This window comes from Garra rufa, chromosome 17 (genome assembly GCF_049309525.1).
Source record: "Garra rufa chromosome 17, GarRuf1.0, whole genome shotgun sequence".
NCBI lineage: Eukaryota > Metazoa > Chordata > Actinopteri > Cypriniformes > Cyprinidae > Garra > Garra rufa.
In genome coordinates this window covers 42,907,964-42,921,620 of record NC_133377.1, presented here as the reverse complement: position 1 = coordinate 42,921,620, position 13,657 = coordinate 42,907,964, and the positions used below count along the sequence as shown (strand labels likewise).

Genomic DNA, 13,657 nt, shown 5'->3' with positions numbered 1-13,657 from the left:
AGTAAGTCTTTGAGAACGGGTTTCTCAAGCCAGGTGGCACATTAGACCAGGCGCTCATCTCCTGTTTCCAAAATGCATTACAAACTGCTTGACAATTGCATTTAAAACACAATTAACTATACAAACTTGTGTAACCAAGTACTTCTGCGCAAAAGGCTGTACGACGTGCGCGTTCCAGTAAAATATACAGGCGCGCGGGTATGGATAGCCTATCTGCGTGCATCTTACAATAAACTGCGTTGCTTTTAGAAGCGTCAATTCAGTTGTTGCATATAGTATAATGTCTTTATTTCGGGATTATCAAAGTAAATTATAACTCAAACTTGAGATTTTACTGGGGCACAGCAGATTTTCACTTGGGCACGTGCCCCAGTAAAAAGGGTCTAGCAACGCACGCACCTGCCCTGAAGCGGCTTCATAACTGCATCCATGTCTGCGCGTCTCATTTGATGTGGTAATTTCACAGAAGTTGAAGACTCGTTCTCGCCCCCTACATTGCAATTCAACTAGATATACGTCATCCGCGCTAAAATATCAAGGTGAAAGTCATCATATCTTGCGTAGTTTAGACCCAGCTCCCAACCCAACTTTGAGAATAGATTAACGGCGATATTTTTTTTTATCGCGCGATATGAGTCTCACGTTAACGCAGCACGTTAACGCCGATAACGGCCCACCACTAATATATATATATATATATATAAACGGTTCTTGACTGACACTATTATAATAATGATTGTCTTTGTTTATCCTCAGATGAGATTTCTGTGAAAACCGGTGAGGAGCTGAAGTTGGATTTTATGTTGCCACAACTTGCCAGATGCTGATAAAGTGGAGCATCAGAGCTTAGAAAGCACAGAGTGGATGAAGGTCTGGAGAAGAAGCAAAGGAGTTCAGAGTGAAAGAATGACCATCAGTGATGGAAACCTGTTCATTAGTAATTTTACAGCCAGAGATGCAGGAATGTACAGAGTTCTGGACTCTGAAGGAGGAATTTTGATCATAAGGAAAGTCAGAGGTGGGAGAAACTCAGTAGATGTTTAGTTAAAAGATGTTTTTGTTAAAACAGCAAGATTATCCTAAACTGTGAGACTAACATTTCAATATTCAGTACAGTATCAAAGTAAAAAAAGGACAATACTGAGAAAGGAAAGACTGCTGACACTAAATATATAATAGTAAAACAGGAGGCATTGAGAGCTTTACAAAAATCTTAAACAGTGACCGACTGACCTAACAATAGCACTGACGCAAATAACTTTAACTCAGGGGGAAAAAAAATCTGCAGAAGATTGTGTCAACTTATTTTTGCAATATACTTTTTCATTTTCAGTGTGTATGCACATTTGGGCTGGACCCCTACTTCTGTTTGTTAACTGTATCTGCATTTAGTATTAGACAGTGTGCATGTAAATATGTATATTTTGGACTGTTTTCTATTGAAATATCTATGTTTTAATAATGTTTACAGTGTGTTCGTATATTGCTTTTAGTTGTTTAATAGTGCATTTGCATTTTTCTTTGTAAGTGTTTTGAAACAGTATATATTGTGAAGTACAGAAAATTAAAAAACTTTTATACAAAACTTTTTTTTTATTATTATTACTGGTTTGTATTTTTGTATGAATTAAATGTGTGTATTTTTCATTTTGTCCTATGACCAGAAAATAATGCTTTATTGATTATATTATAACGAATAAAGAGGATGTTTACATAGTTTATATCTGCAGAAACATTTGCTTTCAAACTAAACAGCCTCTTAGTAAAGCTGTGTCAGATTCAGACACAAACAGAGCTGAAATCTGCTGCTCAAAATGAACATAATAATATACAGTCGAATGTGATACTCAACAGCAAGAAGAATGCAGCACAATGTTTGATGGACTTTCCCCTCTTTTTAGCTGCTATTACCTGGCTGGCTGTATCAGGATTATGTCTGAACTCGCAAATCTACACACAATCTTTTATCAGTCATATCTGTGGAAGGTAACAGGTGTAACCCCTCACACCCAGGTCCTACTCGCACCTGCTCCGAGCGGGTCTCAAACCCGGGTCTCCAGCACGGGAGGCGGACGCACTAACAAGGAGGCTAAAGGCTAGTGCGTCTTTTGAGATCGGGGAGTGAGGTTTACCTGCACAGCACCTACTAGCTGGCCTCTGTTACACAGGCCACAGCTCGACCTGTTTCGATAGAATAACCAGCAGAGGGCAATAAAGACCGATCATACTGCTTGAGAGACCAACCATTTTCTCTCTGAAAAACTGAAAGCTCTCGGCTATGTGTGAATTATACTTTCGGTTTTGTTTTTACAAAAACCTCGCTAAACATGTAGTGGTTTACCAATTTAGACAACCTGAATGTAAAACTCATGCAGAACTTTTACAATGTAAGTTTTTACCCTTTTAAATATAAAGCTTGTGTGTTTTTGCGTTATTATACGAATAGTTTTGTTTGTTTGTGGAAACGGGTTGCCTATAACCTACTTTATTGTGCTAAGGATATGTCAACATGTTTATCATTATGCTGATGAACGAAGATTATGATGGTGATTTTATTAACGTTAGTATAATTATTCATGTAATTATTCAGTTGTTCTACACTGTTTAATCGTTGTAATAAAACGACTTCTTGGTAGCAGGTTGCTGAATTTCTACAACTGTTTGTGTCCATCGGACATTTGGGTTTGACAAATCGTGTCGAGTCAGATGATTGCACTAAACATCTATAAAATGTATATAAGTTTATAAAACCAAAGACTAAGATTATAGTGTTTCTTATAAGACCCTCATGTGTTAAATCTTTAAATAAAATTGAAGGTTTTGCCCAACGACGTAGCAAATCAGCCCCAGGCCCATATGCAAAATTTTTTTTACGGGTCCCGAAACATTATGGGCTCCAACTCGGTTAACTTGTTGATTTCTCTTAGGTACAGAACAGTATTCACAAGCTGTTTTATTTACGGTATAAATGCTTGGAAATAATATTTAACATTTTCAAGTCAATTCATTATTTGTTCCATGCAAGTCTCAGCCTATAAATTCTGTCAATTTTATGATAAAATACAAAGAAATAACAATAAATGTTTTTATGCTCTTTAATTTGTAGTGAGATAACTATATTCACCTCAGATCAAGCACCATGTTAATCAATGATCTTTTCCTTTTTAATATTAGCAGCAAAAAACGTGAAAAAATATTTGAATGCATGTGAAAAATAAATAAATAAACACGATGTCTCATGAAATCGATCGATCAGAGTTAAAAAAAAAGAACCTTGTGAATAAGTCATAACATTTAGCCTACCTCAGAAAAGCCAACACCTATAACTTTGCCAACATTGTATTATTTTTCTAAATCATCCAGTTGACTGAGTTGAAGCCTACGATTTCATTGCTGTTTTTCATGTTAAATGTAAAGATAGGTTGGATGCTACAGACTTTTTTTGGGGTGGAGTAGGTGTAATTTTCACATTAACTATACGTGATATAACATGATTTTATTACATGAACTCTTTCGTTTTACAAAGCATTGTATAGATTTATTTATCATGTCTGTGAGGCAAATATTTGCTAAGTTTCGGATAATTTCTGTGAAGCCCTCTTCCTCAAGACAGAGATGGCAGAAAGCACATGTTTGATTTCTTTAGCTATTTTACGAAAGCATAATGTTTTGTTGATATTGTGAGTGCATACAAATAAAAGACCTTTTGCAGTTCCGAATGATGTATTAATCATACCTTTATGAGCAAAAATGATGGCGTATTTTAGGTTTCCCCTGTTATTAAGAAGCTCTGGTGCTTCTGTGTCCTTCAAACCACGCTTTAGCTTCCTCTCTCAGCACAAACGATTGGATATCTAAGGTTAAATGTTTAAATTAATATTGTAAAATGCATTAAGTGATTTATGTCTATCAAACATGCTGGACTCATTGCCGCTGGCTGCTTGGTTATTACTTCAAAAAACAAAAGCCTGAATTTAACAAACATAAAATGTTCCAAACATATTTCTAAATTAACTTAATAAAGAAACGAAACTAAATCTAGCCACTTTGCCATTAAAGCTATTTTAATTATAATAATATAATATTTTAAATATAATAATAATATTTTAATTTTGGTCAGTTAGCATTTTATCATTTAGCAAAGTGTTTTATCGCTGTCGATGTGATGTGTATCTCTATCTGTCCTATAACAGCTCTTTTGTATTCCCATCAGGATCCAATACTTGAATCTTCTTCTGCTGCTGCTGTTTTGCTTCATCTATCATAGCGGTCAGTGTAATGTTTGTTTATAAATTGTAATTCAAGATATTTTGTTGACATTTGTAGATTGATGGTAGAATTTTCTCAGCATATTACATTATCATACACTATGACATCACTGAACTATCTATGCGTTTCATCAGTTAATAAGTTTAGTTTTTCAGGAATTCACTATAACTGCACTGACATAAGGGCCCATATTCACAAAACATTTTATCTTATCACTAAGAGTTCTCCTAAATAGCAATAAAAAGTTTTTAGCTACGAGTTGTTTTCTCTTAAAACCTATTCACAAAGCTGCTGAGACAAACTTTTACTAAGGAATAGAGAGAAGTCTTAAGCTATGAGTAAGGGTGGGGTTGACCTCTTTGCTATGAAGGATGTCAGCAAGCTTACTAACTTTGCACACAAGGATTGATTTATTATAAGAATATTGTAGAGCAGTGGTTCTCAATCCTGGTCCTGGGGGACCCCTGCTCTGCACATTTTGCATGTCTCTCTTATTTAACACCGATAAAGTTTGGACTTTGTGACTGCATTTATGCTAGTGTGTGACGATAAATGATTTACAAATGAAACGTGAATAATTCACTCTTCAAAAAAACACTATATTTATAGGTTAGTTATTAATTAGACGAAATAAAATAGAATATATGTGAAATTCAACCTTTACACTGCATTCCAGTAAAAATCCCAGTCATATAGCATAATCAAAACTTTACTGGCATGTCGATCATTTACAGTATCATTTACATTCAAAACTTTAAAGAGATCGAAATGAAGGAAAAAATAACGAATATAAACGAATGATACAAATATTACCGAAAAAGAGGGTCAGTTAATGGACTTACAAGACTGTGGGATGCATAAAATGTTTATTGTAGGCTTATTTTATTTGATGTACTTTATGTAATATTTATTCATGATTAACTTATTTTGAATGCTGCCTACATCGCGCACAGACTCGCGTAGACAGCATGTCATATTGTTAATATAATCATTTAATATTGTATTAATTTCTATAATAACTAATAACCCATAAACCCAGGACATAAACCCTTTTTATAGGTTGTAATGACACTTTTCTACGGTTATTGGGATGGTTAAAGGTTATATTTTAAATTTCATGCAACATTAAGCTTTTAAGGCTAACGTGACTGACTCCTGGAATAGAGTAGGTAGCAGTGGCGTTTGAGATTACAATTAAACCAGCAAGTCCTGCCCCACGACTGACAAAAATAAAAGTGTTCGCGCAAGCAAGTGAGAGAAGATCTAGCGCGAGGATGTGGGAAAGATCACGCGCTCGCGAGGGCTTGTATTGCGCGCAGAGAATATGTCGCGCGCGCAGGTTTGAAATGAGCTCGCGGTTTCCATTTGCTCACGCATAGATCTGTTTTCCTCTTGCTTATGTGATTTACTGTTTATTGATGGCATTGATTTGCCGTCATAATATTACGTCATTCATTAGCAGCACGTGTGTCGCATGCTGGAACAGTTGGAGCATAAGCATGGAAGGTATGCAGTTTATTATTAATTCAACAACGGTATCGGATCGGTATCGGGTATCGACAGATATACAAAGCCCAGGCATCGGTATCGGGACTGAAAAAGTCGGATTGGTGCATCCCTAGTTTGTAATGTTTGTAATGGTATTTGTAGTGGAAACCATTTGAATTTCTGTGATGGTTTGTATTGTTTTTTTGTTTGTTTTTGTTTTCAGCATTTTGCTAAAACGCTTTATGAAACACTTTTATGAAATACTCTTAGAGCAAAAATTTAATTTTAGGACTGACACACCCATTATTTTAAAGATTTTCTCCTAAATCGGCAAGTTATGAGCTACTTTTAGCTTTAAGATGTTTTGCGAATATGGGCCCTGCAAAGAGTTGCTCCTAGTGACAAAATTCTAAGAAAATTCTTAGAAAAGGTGTTTCCTCTTAAAAGTTTCTTTATCAGTGGAGAAAATTGACAAAACATGAAGAGGGCAAAGAAATATTTTGCACACAATGCATGACAGGGAGTTAAAAAGATGCTACACATAAGACATGAGCGTGGTAAATAAAAAATATATAAACATATAATATATGTGTGCAGTAAAACAGGAAAAATTACGCCTATAATTTCAAAGTGAAGGCTTATAGTAGACCGTACACTTAAAAGTGCTCTTTTATTACCTTCTTGGACAACCAACCAATCACAGTCGTCAAAAGGCTGTGTCAAAGCTAGCAACGAGGTCAAATTTTTAGTTTTTTCTTCACTCAGAGTTGCTCTTAGATTGGTTCTGAATCACTCTGAAACTAAGACTCCTACGTAGGATTTTTTAAGCTAAATTAGGAGCTTTCTGAGAGGATTCTTAGAAGCTTTAATGGTAAAAGTACTGGAATTCATACTTATACTATGAAAATATGAAAATATGAACTATAACACTAATTTATTTAAAATTATAATCAAAAAAAATATTTTTGTATATTGAATCTTCTTTATTTATTGAAGTATGCCATAAAATATTTCAGGTTTTCATTTCATCACGGAAATTATGTTTTCTTGTTTTTAATACCAAAAAAAAAAAAAAGAACTCAAATAACTAAAAGTAACAAAACAAAAGACATTACATTCTTTCTGCATTAAAAAAAAAAAAAAAAAGTAATAATAATAATAAAATAAAAAACAGCAAAAGATAATATAATGACATTTTAGGCTTTTATGTTTCAAGAAACACGCCGGCAAGTGTGGCAGTGCAACAGAATTTTTGTTTCTAGATAAATGAACATTTCTTTGTAAACCAGCAATGCTGTGTAGTGTAAACCAACATTAGAAACAATCTTTTAAACAATATAAAAAACTAGTGATTGTAAATCTTGACAGTGAGAATGCGCATTCTTTTACCATAGAAACTGTTGTAAAAAAAACAACAACGAAAAAAACAACAACAAACAAATAAATAACAATCTTAAAATTTTAATGTTAATACACCATTATTTGTCATTTAAGAAGTATCTGCAACTGATCATTATGTTTTTCAAACATTAATTCTATGATTTCATTATATTTACTTAAAAATATCCAAAAGTGGCAAAAAAGACATACTTAAGAAATGGTCTAAGTATATTCATGAGGAAATAACAATAGCTGTGTCATATTCATAACTATGAATGATCAGAAGTTTATATTTATCAGCAAATAGTCCATTCTGACTGTAGAAATGGATGATTTGAAAACATTAGCTTAGCATTTCTACCTTTACCATAAAGTGACAAATCAACCACAATCAAGCACATTTTTGAAAAATTATTGAAAACATACTGAAGTTTTTTTTTTTGGCAACAAGCAACATAATTTTGTTAGGGCTTTGTTAAGTTAGGGCTCCTACAGTGTAATATGTCAAAAAAAAATATGCTTAGCTTGCCAAATTTCACCAAAAACAGTTCACATGGCAGGAGTGATTTCTTTGATTCTGACATCCATGAGAGAAGAAGTGTTGTCTCAAGTACTGCTGATTGACATAATGACATCTAGTGGATTTTTTTTTGGCATAACATAGCTCAACCAGATGGTAGAGATGGCTCAATCAGCTTAAGTTAAGTTAGGTACTTCTCTTAATAAAATATAGTGACTCAAAATGTGCTCAACCATTTGGTCGAGCGGGCAGTTAAAGGGTTAAGAACACAGGCCCAGATCTAGCTTTGTTTTGTCATGAATGAGGTTTATATGTGAGTTCAGAAAGACCAATATGATACAAAACAGACTCATAAGATAAACAATTCTTTTATTTGCATACTGTGTACATGGCATAATTTAATTTTCATGAGCAATAACTCATGGCTTGAACCAACAACCGTAATCTTTACAACCATTTCTGATCCTAAATACTGGGAAAACTCTACCATCAGTTCACAATTTCTTGAACAGTGAAACGTCTTGAGCAAAAGTTAAAACAGTTGAATAAAATAACTACTAGAATATTTTATGACGACATTGATTACAGAAAATAAACACAGACACCATGTATTTTGTTAGTATTGACATGTTGTATTGATGAATCTGTATTTGCAGGATCCCCGCCTGTAGGAACTGTCACTAAACCAGTGTCAGGAAATAAGGGAAGCGACGTCACCCTGCCATGTCAATTTGAGGCCAAAAAGATTTCTGATATCAGTTTGAACAGACAGTCAGAAAATATCCCTGTGTGTCAGACTGAAGAATGCAGTGGACGAGTATTTAAACAAGGAAACTGTGATGTTGTCATCAAGGATTTGAGATTCAGTGATGCTGGGACGTACTTTTTGCATGTCTATTACAATTATGATCAGACAAATCTGAAGCGACAATCCAGGACATTCCAACTTCATATTCATGGTGAATAAATATTGGTCAAACTATCAGCATCTGCTTTCTGGATTTCCTTTAATAATTGTTTGATAATTGCATGTAACCAGCAGAGACTCTGAATGGGACACTAATATTCAGATTAATAGGGTTTTCCAATGATTGATTTTATCCACTGATAAATAATTACATTTGTTCCCCTTTAGTCTTAAACATATGTTTTTTCTATTTCTCCTCAGACAAGATTTCTGTGAAAACAGGTGAGGAGCACAAGTTAGATGTTCTTTCCAATGCTAATCAAGTAGTGCATTTGACCAGAAACAAAACAAAGTGGAGGGAGTTGTGGAGCAGAAGCAGTGGAGCCCAGAGTGATCAACTGACCGCCAATGATGGGACTCTGACCATTAAAGAGTTTACAGATAATGATGCAGGAACATACAGAGTTCTGGACTCTGAAGGAGAAATCTTGATTACAGTGATAGTCACAGGTGAGAGAAGCTCATTGAATATTTTGAAATATTATTTATATAATTCGTAGACAGCTGAGGTTTATTCATTATGATTTGAAGAGCAAATTGATGCTAAACTAAGCTTTTAATATCCTCTACAACATTAGGTACAGGATCAGAGGGAAAACGCTACAACACAGATGATGACAAAACTGACGACACTCAAGAATATAGTAAGTAACTCAAAAGGCATTGAGAGCTTCACAAAATCTTTACACAGTGAGTTTGAAAAAAAATAATAAATAAAAATAAAATCTGTTCTCTTCCCACCTTTACCTTCTAGCTGTTTGGTTTTGGATTATGATTGTTGGATTGACTATAGTTCCGATGGTTTTGGCTTTGATTATGTTTGATGTCATCAAGAATCAATTTCCGAAGAAGAGAGTTTTACTCTAAGGGACCCAAATTGTATAGAGGGTCCTGAATCCAGTGAAGCCACTGGTAACTTTTAGTGTGCCTTCAGAACCAGCAAGATCCTGTCAACATATTTCTGCAATGTATGTTTGATTAACAAAACATGAGAGTTTTGCACTCCACCTGTACACCACCATTGTGTTTAACTGGATTTGCATTAGTTAAAGTGACCTTTAGACTGGAAAAAATGCACTGTAAAAACAAAAAACACAATTTAAGTAAACTTAAAATAACTTGTTACCCCGCTGCCTTAAAATTTGAAGTTGAATCAATTCAAATATCTAAGTTCTCACTTTTTAAGTTGACTAAACTTTTTTGAGTTGATTGAACGTAAAATGATAAGGCATCCAGATAACACATTTTTTTTAAGTTGATTTAACAAAACTCTTATGCACAATGGTAACGACAGAAACTTCAACATAACAGAAACTCCTTCAGATGTCAAACATAATTGAATAATAAACATTAACAGATGTTCCCCTTTATTCAAAAACACATAGCACTTAATTTCAATATTTACTCTCCATATCCAGCCATATGCAAAGCATGCTGAGAACCAGGGTTCGAATTACAAAGTGGCTTTCGGGGGAGCCCTATTTTCCGATCCTCCCTGACTGACTTTAACGCTTTTGGTCCATGTTAGGGCATTTAAAACAATAGGTCTACAGTAAACCTATTGTTTACTTAGTAAACCGTTTACTTCAAAGTAAAGTAAGAAGTTACTTTACTTTGTAACTTCTTACTTTAAAGTTAAGCTAACATTCAAATACCAACTCTGTGAGAAGTTCAAGTGGTGACGTAAACGTAGTAATTTCAGTGCAGCGCCACCACGCATGGATGGTCAAAGCAGGAAACAGCGGAAAATAGTGTTCGGAAATAGTGATGTAATGAGCGAATAAACACACAACATTGACACATTTTTAATATCATCATTTATTTCAGGAACCTTAATGTACAGAAAATCAAAATCTATATGCGACACAAAAAATGGAAAGTGTTTTAGAGCTCCCCCTAAATGTGTCAAAGTAGGCTCTCAGGGAAGCCCAGGTCCTTTTCAGGGGAGCCGAGCTCCCCTTAGCTCCCCCGTAATTCGAACCCTGCTGAGAACTAACAATCACCACCAAACTGCAAAATTTAGCTAATTATCTTTAAATAGGTAGCCGCGCCTTTCCTTAATTCAGTTTCATTAGTTCCTCAATTCAAGCCTCAAAATTGCTTAAGCCTTTTTGAAAAATGAGGCAAACAAACAAACATATTCAATATTTTCTATACAACAATGAACCATCATTTCTTTGATTCTTTGAATTTAATGTTGAAGTAACCTCATTTCCTCATTTGAGATGTTAAAGAGATGCCTCTTTTGATTTTTCTTTCCTCTGGGCATATCTTCTGATGCTCAATCTGCTTTGATGAAATAACCAGCAGAGCGCAATAAAGACCAATTAAAGACCTTCTCCAACCATATTCCATCAGAAAGTCCGAAAGCTTTCAACTATATCCACATTTACTATTTATGTAACACTGCCTTAAAGATCTGGACTGGTTACCAATTCTAATGCATTAACTAAATGATTGTTTGTATAAATAAAAAAATAGAAAATGATTGATAATATAAACATGAATGTATGTGGCAAACAGTATGCTTGTAAATATGAATATTTTGTACAATTTCCATTTAAAAAATGGTGTGTTTAAATAATGTATGTTGCTTTTGTCTACTGAACAGAGGATTTGCATTATTCTTTGTAAACCTGCTTTGAAAGTAAATGTATTATATATATTAAAATCTGTAAATAAATAAACCACGTTTGTAATATTTAAGAAAAATAATTCTTTATTGATATTACAATAAAATATGAAGATATTAGTTGTGTTATGTTTAGTTGTGTTTCTTTGTGGCGAAAGACGGTTCTTCAGATTATAAAAAGGTAAGAAAGAGATGGTTCTTTAAAGAACCTTTGACTGAATGGTTCTTTGTGGAACCAAAAATGGTTCTTCCATGGCATTGCTGTGAAAAACCTTTTAAAGTGTTTAAAGCACCTTTATTTTTAGAAGTGTATTGTTAAAAGCTTCAAAAAAATCAAACTAGTAAACTACTGTTTATAAAACAACTGGTGTAGAAATGTGCTTCTAAAACTGTTGGAATGACCATGGTTGGATCACTGAACCATTGTCACCTATGGTCTGTATGATCAACTTGGCTTACGGTGCTTTTGAGAAATGCTGCTCTGGTATTTAAAAAAAAAAAAAAAAAAAAAAAAAATCAGCTTAAAGATCACACAGCCATATATCCATCTCAACAACCAGGAGAAGCACAATGTTTGCTAAAAGTCATAGTATAACCATGGTATATCATGGTACTGTTTTTCTAAACTTTTTTACGAAAAAGTTTAGAAACCCTAATAACACTTAATTTTACATTCTATTTAAGCAAGAGCTACAAATAATAGCTTTAGATTTTCTCTTAACATTACATGATTTGATTCTATAGGTCATTATGGATTGTTTAGTGTCATACAATAATACAGAATAAAATTTAATCAAATATTTTAACCACCATTTTGTGTCGTTGTTTCACTAACATATTTAATTATAATTGATATCTTTTGCAACCACTATTTTTTTTTTTTTACTCTGCTTAATTTGTAAATTAATTTGTACCCTGCTTAAACATGACTTGTCAAATTATAATATGTCTTTGTATACACTGTAGGCTATCTGTGAAAAGCAAAAACACTAAAACGAATGTGTAAAGAAGTGAACAATTAAATAATCAATTACTAGCTATCTGAGCTAATCAAAGATACATGGAAATAGGTTTATTTTATTTTTGTCAGAACAACAAACATCAACAAACATCTACTCACTCTCATTTCTTAGCGGAGAACGAACATGCATTTGTATGTTGGTGATGTGTGAAATGCAAAAGTAATGTATGGTTCACTTGTATCCACCCCTATAACACTCCTCCTTCGTAGGAGGCGCCAAATATTCTTTACTAGACACTCTAATTCACCTTTCAGTTTTATTTTAGATATGTGCTGTGCATTCACAGAGTTTTGACGCCCAACTTTCACCATGTAAGTTTTCGTGCTTTTAAAATTCAGCTTGTGTGAACTTAGAGTTTAGATTCGTGGGCCGGGTCGGGCCGATATTTCCTGCCACTATCTTCGGGCCGGGCCGGGCCGGGCCGGGTTGGGCGGGGCCATGATCAAGCATTTGTGTGTGTGTTTTTTAATTTATTTTTATTTTTATTTTTTAAATCATTACTTAATTCGGATAATTGGGTGGAGAGCTATGCCATAATTATAAATATTATACGAATATTTTAGCAAAGACGGCCTGAGCAACACGTGACGTGTAGGTCTACAAAGTTGCGCAAGTTGCAACGCGTGTCATGCGCAGCAACGCTCTAGCTCCCGCGACTCCTCCACTGGCACACATAACACCGGGCCAGCTGTGCTGAATTGTGTATGTGTATAGCTTAAGTGCAACATGGAGCTTGAAGACGTAGCCTACAGACAAAACTTAAAACGGGGGAATTAACTTTGAGCAAGTTTGGAGGAAATTCGGAGATATGGAAACATTTTCAACAAGTCGTGGGCAGTGACAACATATGTGTCGGCTTTGTGAAGTGCATTAAGTGATACGTTTTATAATAGGCTTTAAAATATTTATTTTGTTTAAAAATATTCTAAAACTTATATGTCTTAAATATGCCATCCAAAGTTAATTACTTCTTCATTTTCTGTGTTTATCATTGTTCACGTTTTTTTAGGCTTTTTTTTTTTATTCGGATCTGCGATCCATTCTGAATAAACAAACAATGCAGTTTACATGCTTCGTCCTTGTTGCATTTTTCAATAAGATATATCTAAACTAATTTCTGTAGTTCAAACAACTTAGAATTGTAGTTGAGAACGTCTGTTATAACGGCTCACGTATTAAAAAAATAGTCGGGTTTAAATCGGGCTCGGGCTCATAATTACAGTTAATGTGTCGGACCGGGTCGGGCTCGGACACAAGGTGCACGGGCTCGGGTAGGATCGGGTTTAATTTTTTGGGCCCGATCTAAGCTCTAGTGTGAACTGTGTTTTACTGTCTATGGAAAGATAAACCTGCTAGTGTTTATCTTTAATTTGTGATTA

General features: G+C 34.4%; 1 protein-coding gene across 1 annotated transcript; it reads left to right on the top strand.

Annotated features, from left to right (window-relative positions):
• The first annotated feature begins 2,262 nt into the window (after window positions 1-2,262).
• Window positions 2,263-11,309, top strand: LOC141290082 (uncharacterized). The gene is made up of 6 exons (XM_073822278.1): window positions 2,263-2,387; window positions 4,214-4,269; window positions 8,314-8,616; window positions 8,826-9,074; window positions 9,203-9,268; window positions 9,379-11,309. Coding segments are annotated over exons 1-6 (789 nt in total). The 5' UTR covers window positions 2,263-2,385; the 3' UTR covers window positions 9,492-11,309.
• The last annotated feature ends 2,348 nt before the right edge of the window (window positions 11,310-13,657 follow it).

Excerpts from the sequence above, each read along its gene's own strand:
- LOC141290082 (XM_073822278.1), top strand. Across the intron at positions 8,617-8,825 it reads ATTCCAACTTCATATTCATG|ACAAGATTTCTGTGAAAACA; the intron begins GTGAATAAATAT and ends ATTTCTCCTCAG. Across the intron at positions 9,075-9,202 it reads GATTACAGTGATAGTCACAG|GTACAGGATCAGAGGGAAAA; the intron begins GTGAGAGAAGCT and ends CTACAACATTAG.